Here is a 7,572-nt window from a genome sequence, read left to right as displayed (position 1 = left end):
GTTGATAAAGTTTGTACACAATATAAAATACTTTTTTAGAAAAATTAATAATAAAGAAGCTCATTCCACAATCGAAAAAATGTACCACCACATAATTAACTTTGAAATTTTATGAATTCAAATGGGGTATTTCTATTAATGGAATATAAAGTGTGTTATGTTATCTAGGCAAATAAGTAATTTTATTAAATTAATATTAAATTAGTAAGTGGTGATTTTTCTTTCTCTAAGTATTTTATTTTTCTTTTTAATTTTATTTCTAATTTTTTTTTAGATGAATTTCTAAATTAAAATAAAGGGCTTCAGCACCTCATCCGAAAAGCCCATTTCGTTTTCTTCTTCAAATCCCTAGCTCCATCTCACTCACAAATCCCTAGCTCCATCTCACACTACTCCAATTCAGTGCAACGGCCTTTTTCCTCAGTAAGTTGTACAGTGACTATCTCCAAGCCCTAAGAAGGTCTGGTGGAAGCTGCACTGATCATAGCTTCTCCATTGAAATGCTTAGGACCTTCTCCACATCTCAGGTAATTAGCTAGCTAGTTTCATTATATATGTTTATATACTCACAAATCCCTCTATCTCTCAGTTGAAATCAAACCCCAGACCCCATTAATCTTCCCCTCTCTCTCTCGTATTCTTGTCTCCCTCTCACTCTAGCTCTCTTTGTCTCTGATTCTAAGTTCTTTCTTCTCCGTAATCCTTCTATCTCTCAGTTGTGTTTCAACTAATTAACATATTTATGACAAAATATTATTTATTTCTTAAAAAACATACATTTTTATAAACAGAGAATGAAATAAAGGAAAGATCGAAAATGTTTAGTGCTTTTAAGGCTTAAATAAATGTGATTTCTGTAATGTTTTAGGTCATGGTCAGGAGGCAGAGAACAGCTTTCCCACCGAATTTTGTTCACTCGCTCGATTGTTCTCATATGATGATGCCAAATATTTTGTTCACCGAATTTTCTCCTCATTTGAAATGCCTCACCTCATGCATCTGTCGGTCTCCTTAACATGCAGCCATACTTCTGTGCACATGAATATTAAGGGAAATAGAGGGCACAGAGACTCCTCGAGGAACATGCTACTGCACCAGATACATCTTATCTGATGTGAGAAAGTTATCATAGGTATGATGTCCATTCACTTTGCAAAAAAGCCTTGAGCTCAGACCTAGACAGTAGTAGACATACCCCTTTGTACAGCTGAAAAGAAAAGCCCCATTTCATTTTCTTCTTCATATTCCCCTATACACTCTCAAATCTCTAGCTCTCTCTCACTCTAATCTCTCTATCTCTCAGTTTAAATCAAACCCCAGACCCCATTATTCTTCCCCTCTCTCTCGTATTCCTGTCTCCCTCTCACTCTAGCTCTCTCTGTCTCTCTCATTCGAAGTTCACATACCAACTTCTAACCGAAGGAACTCGGAATCATCTAGCCGAAAGGTAGTGATTCCAAGAAAGGTGGTGGTGGAGGTTCGCAAGATGGGAAGATTGGGTCCAGCAATGTCCTCACGAACCAGTACACACGTAAAGCTTGGTTTTTTTTTTCTTGTTCTGTTCTTTTTTTTTTTTCTGATCTGTTCTAACTGTGAGTATTTTATCACGAACTGTCTTTGTTGCTTGAACTTTCACCTTCTTAATTTGATGGCTTGTTTCAAAAAGGGTCACACGTTGCGACTTCTGTCCAAATTTCTTAGATCGATCAATAGGCAAGCTATTGAAGGTTTGAATGTCCACCTCTCTCTGCCTCTCTTGTTTATTTTTCTTCATAATATTATATATTTCCCTCTTTTCTCATTGTCTTTTGCTCTGGACCTTTTAGAAAGGTTCTTTTGTTTTACCAATGCAAAAGAACATCTTGAAGTTTCACTAACTTTAATCCTTTATTTTCATATGGTCTATTACAGCTTAAACAAAAGATTGCTTTAGCCACCTCAGCCATCAAATCTGTTTTCAGCCAAGAACAGCCCAAGCAGGATGCGGTAAGCTGGTTGTTGTTCTAGCTGCCGTTATGTTTTCTTTTACATGGGTTTATCGACTATCTGAGGTTCTTTATGATGCAGACTGACAAACTGGAGCGACTAAGGGAGAGGATGATCAAAGTGCGGGAGCTTTTTTGGGACATTGATTCAACAGAATTTGTTATTGTAACAATTCCCACGGTAAAATCTTTAGACATTTGACTTGGTAAATGGTATAGTTTGCTTACTTGCTGGTATATATCATCTATTTCTGAAGTATACACTGAAACTAATGAACATGATTCATAGAGAACTGCTTTAGGTCCGTTATCATCTATCTGAGGTTACCTGTTCTAATCATAGAGAACTAAGTCAATACTTGGGTATGAATTTGGTTTTTTTTTTCTTGCTCTGTTCTTGGGTAGGCTTGGATTTGGTTCTTTTTTTTTTTTCTGATCTGTTCTAATCATAGAGAACTAAGTCAATACTTGGGTATGAATTTGGTTTTTTTTTTTCTTGTTCTGTTCTTGGGTAGGCTTGGATTTGGTTCTAATTTTTTTTTTCCTGATCTGTTCTAATCATAGAGAATTATGAAAGCCATAGATAATTGACATTTTATTATATATATATATATTTATAAGCATATAAGCTCTGCACGGACAGATTAAAGAACTAGTTACTTGTTCTTTTTATTTTTTTTTCTTTGATTATAGATTTCCATCAAAGAGTGTTTGATTTGTTTGATCAAAATGTCAGAAAACACCTAATGAATCTTCAAGAAAGTATAATAACATTCATAAGAAAAAAGAGATGTATATGTCTATGATCAATGTTTTTATTTCCAAGTTAATTTCAATGCATATTGTTTTAGTGAAATATGGTAGAGAGAATAAAAACCTGTTTGTCAGTACCTTCTCCTTGCACCCAGTTGAAGCACCTAAAGAAAAAAATTTAATTAAACAATCAAACCAATATAGCCATGATATTTAATCAGTATATACCATACATACCTCAACAAAATGTCGATGAACTAGTGAAAAAAAAAGATATACTTACTATATATATTAATTTTCTTAGATAGTATCCTCCTTGAAAAACTAAAATTTAAATTTCAAACTAGTTATTTGTAATTTTTTTAATTAATACTTTCATTTCCTATATTTGTGCTGATTATACGTGAGATATGTATATTTAATGAAATAAAAATTTGAAAATATTAAATTGTTTTTTTATAATAAATTTTTATTATATTTCCTACTTTACAAAAATTAAAACTAAATTTACATTTTATACTGAATGGTTGTTGTTTCCTAAATATGTGGTTATAGTTAAGTAAAATATTTTTTAATTATTAAAAAACTGAATATGCATATATATAATAGGTTAGTTTTTTAAATTATGTTAAAGATATTTGTATTATTGACCCATACATAGGAATCAGTTTTGCTGAGTCATATATTTGAATTTGGCTGTAATCACTCTAACCGACCAAAGCAAAACTTGATCGGAACATAAACAAAAATCATGCACTCTCTCTCTTTGGGTTCGCACTCTCTCTCTCTCTTTAGGCTTTAGCCCACTCTCTCTCTCTTGATCATCTTCTTACTGAGCTCTCTTTCTTTGTTTGTGGAGAGAGTCACTCTCCCTATGGTTTCTCTCTCAAAAAGAATATATTCTTTGCTTTATAGTTTTTAGTAGGTGGGTTTGATTTTTTTATCTCTAAAGCTCCACAGAAGATGCAAAAGTTCCCCTCCAACTCTAGGCCATTAAACTCAAATTCCCATTTGATTTAAAGCTCTATCATTTTTTTCTCTATCTCTCACTCAAAAATCAATCTTAAAGCTTGAGAAGAAGAACAAAGTATTCTTCTTCTTTATGCTTCTTACTTAGTCTTTTTGTGCTCTTTTTTTGGTTCTCTGGTGTACAAACAGAATCCTATAAACTTGGTTAGAGTTTTAGACATTCAAAGCAAGAAACATAAATTTTATGTCAAAGATGAGTTTGAAAAGTCCACAAGGATTTTGGTTTTTCATTCACTTGTATTGTCAAATAATTGTTATTGAATGTGTTAAAGAATTATTCAAGATTCAAGAAGCAGAGGCTGCTTATTTCTGTAAGATTTAAAGTTTTACTAGTTGTGGCTTACAGTCACCAATTGATTGTTGACTGTAAGGTTTAAAGTTTTTCCAGCACTAACATTGTCGATTGTTGGTTGGCACACTGAGCTGAGACTTCGGATTAGTATCTACATTCATGTAGTAGAAGTTCAGAGGTTCTGTTTGGTATCTTTCATGTGTTGTGTTGGTATCTGATAGTTTATTTTGGCTACGGATAGTTTGTGGTTATCTATATGATTAATGCAGATGAGGCCAATTTTTGAATTATCTATGAGATCTGGATTTAGATATTGCCACGTTGCGGTATTATGTATTATAGCTTTTGAGTTGATTTCCCAAATCTTTGAATTTTCATCTGAATAAGCTACTCTTTTGGATTTGAAGCAATATTGTAAATTCTTTTTGTAAGAATGTTGGTTTCATGAATTAACATACAGTTGTGAACTCATACGGTTGGATTGGTTTGATGCTCTCAGTATAAGGTCAGATATCTGGTTCTTGATTGATATCTTTCGTTTATTTTCCCACAACTTTTGATGTATGCAGAGCAAGACATCAACTGTTTGTGAGCTCAATTGGTTCTCAGTACAAGGCTTGACATTTGAAGTTGTCTTGTGATTATCAACTGATCTGTTGGATTTACTTTCTGTGGATCACATTTGATGTTTGAAGTCGTCTTATGATTGTGGTAGTTCATGTCTTATAAGAAATATACCCTTTTTTCATAATAATTTTGTATTTGTTATTTTTTTTGGGTACTATACGTCGATCTCTAATTTCAGTTCTTATTGCTCGTCATATTACTATTAATATTATCTTGAGAATATTTATTCCAAAAAAAGATCAATATAGAGGAATGCATATATGTAGTTTATTTCTCTTGTACCAAAATTTTACATGCTTTTCATTGTTTGTGTCTGCAGAAGAATTTTACAAGCATGGTGACCAACATGAGATTCGATGAAGAACCCAATTATTCAAAGCTTATTTCTCTTTTTGATGGCAGCATAGCTCTTAATGTGTCTCAGCGACCAATCAGAACTGATGGGGTAGCTAAGGTGGTTGCCTTATGTCATAGCTTATCGATTAGCTTTTAGTAATATGATTTTTTTTCAACTAAATGTTGAATATTTAAATGTAGTTTGGTCAAAAAAGAGGAAGATCACTTGTGGAGTTAGAAGATGGTGGGCAGCCTAGGAAGAACGTTCGATCAGGTAGTCCAGTCTCTCAGTGGATCTCAGTATTTAATTACAGATCAGCAATGAAGCAGAGGTAGTTGATGCAGTTCTCCGTCTCTTTTTCTATTTTTCATTATCTTGTTCTTTGTCTCCTTTCATATTTTATGTTTTAAAGATATTGGCATGCTAGAAATACACTGTCTGGTCTTTATGGTTCTGCTAAATGCTTGTACAAGTAGTTCTTTTGGTGATTTGAATAATTTTCATCATTCTTATATAAAAAAAGGAGAAAGAAGTGTCATCAAAGGTCCCCCATTTTTTTTAATACTCCCATATAGCTTATGGGATTTGTCTGTCTTTTTATATGGGATTTCTTCTTGGACAATTTTTGTTGGCAATTGGAGGGTGTTTGGTAGGAGGGCGAAGTGAGAGGAAATAAACGGGGTAAAGTAAGAAAATGAATTTGGGTTATGATTGTTATTTGGCTGGATGAGAGGAGGGAGTATATTAGACAATGTATCTCAAATCATCAATTTTAGCCAGTTTTTTATACCCTCTAATTTGGAGAGATTTTGTTATTCCTCTTATAAGAGACAAACAATGGAAGAATGTTTCCTTCCTACCAAACATAGCATTAATAAGGTAAAAGGCTGAATCTGATACACTTACTATATCACTGCAGTTGCTGGTGCATGCAATGGCAGTGCCTTGGTGGTAATGTCTCAAGGTAAATGGGGTTTTATTTTTAAATTCTTATAATTTGTTCCTTTAATAATTGTTTTCGCATGTAAGACATCTTTATTTTCATGTGAGACAGACCTTTGTACTCTGCACTTTGCTTTCGTGAAAGGCCACATTGGCCATGGTTTGGGTAATTTGGGCCTTTAAAAGAAACTTGTTATATATATATATATGGGAATTATCATCTATATATGGATTAGATCTTCATGGATCATTACAATGCTCCACATGTAAATGTGTGTATATGTATGCATAATTGATGTTGTTTTTTCAAGTGCAAAACCAAGAGAAACTTATTGACAAAAACTGCCTTAAGAGATGAATTTTCAAGAATTTCAAACTTCAAACACTTTTCTTTGTGATTCAGGTGACATTCTTGGACAATAGATTAACTTAATTGACATTTTCTTTGTGTAATAGCTATAGCTATATGATCATGAACACAACCATTAATAGCTATATATAATCAGAATTGATTTATTTATAGAAGCTAGAGATATAGGTGATCCAGTCATCAATGATCGATATGATTTCCACGTTTGAATAAATTATAAGATCAGATCATAAATAAATCAAACTAATGAAGTACATGTAACATAAATATATATAATATATAAAGTTATATTATCCTGTAGCAAAAAAGACAATAATATTGTTTCTTTTACTTTTTTAATTGTCTTTTTTCTTTTTGGCATCTAATTTATTTACTGTATATTTTTAGTTTAATGTGTCTATATATATATATATGCATAATCCATGTTTATTTTCAAGTGAAAAACCAAGAGCCACTTACTTAGAACTGCTTTAAGAGAGGTTTTGAGTTTTTCTTCTGTGTGTCAAATTTCAGTTCTTTTGTGGGAAATTGGATGGCAATTCTTTGCAATTGTCCACAAAATTAATATTTTAGAATTCTGAATGCTTGTCATGTATTCTCAGGAATGACTTCAAGAGGGAGCATGAAGTGGAATTGCTGCCAACTTCTTTATATATGTAAATATGAACTAAAAGTACAATTTTTGACATGTGTATAGATTTTTGTATTATGTTTTATATTGATTTTGTACTAAATATTTTATTTTAGTTTGTATTTTGCTTATCTATTTTATAAAAATTAATTTTGATATTTTATTAATGTATTTTTTGTAAATATTATAATAAAAAATAGAATTGATAAAATAATTAAATTAAAAAACTAATAAAATTATATATTAAAAAAATTATTTAATTTATTATTAATTTTCCTACCAAATTTTAGTAGCAAAAGTATTGAATTTTCAAGTACAAAACTAATAATTTGCTACTAATTTTGTGATTGTTTGCTACCAAATTGTGGTAGTAAAATGATTTTGGTGGATTGAAAATAAAATAAATTTTAATGACACAAATTCTTTAGTACCAATTTAAATGCAATTGGCTACCAAATTATAGTATCAAAAAACATCTAGTAGTCCCGTAAAGTGGTGTTTTAGCTACTAGATTTAATATTTTTAGCTACTAAAAAATTAGTAGCAAATAAGAATAATTAGCTACAATTTTTTTTTGGTAGCAAGAAACCTTTAGCGACGGGGTTT

General features: G+C 31.7%; 1 protein-coding gene and 1 long non-coding RNA gene across 2 annotated transcripts; both read left to right on the top strand.

Moving 5' to 3' along the window:
- Positions 1-315: 315 nt before the first annotated feature.
- LOC133823810 (uncharacterized) lies at positions 316-4,813 on the top strand. Its single transcript, XR_009888455.1, has 6 exons — positions 316-527; positions 869-1,531; positions 1,667-1,727; positions 1,912-1,986; positions 2,068-2,166; positions 4,629-4,813. It is a non-coding gene; the product is annotated as an uncharacterized LOC133823810 (long non-coding RNA).
- Positions 4,814-5,020: 207 nt separating this feature from the next.
- Positions 5,021-7,133, top strand: LOC133823809 (casein kinase 1-like protein HD16). The gene is made up of 4 exons (XM_062256656.1): positions 5,021-5,140; positions 5,224-5,354; positions 5,943-5,987; positions 6,938-7,133. Exons 1-4 carry the CDS (start codon positions 5,021-5,023, stop codon positions 6,993-6,995), a joined length of 354 nt encoding a protein of 117 aa, XP_062112640.1. The 3' UTR covers positions 6,996-7,133.
- The last annotated feature ends 439 nt before the right edge of the window (positions 7,134-7,572 follow it).

Source organism: Humulus lupulus, chromosome 3, assembly GCF_963169125.1.
Source record: "Humulus lupulus chromosome 3, drHumLupu1.1, whole genome shotgun sequence".
NCBI classification, from domain to species: Eukaryota; Viridiplantae; Streptophyta; class Magnoliopsida; order Rosales; family Cannabaceae; genus Humulus; species Humulus lupulus.
This window is presented reverse-complemented; position numbering and strand designations above follow the sequence as displayed.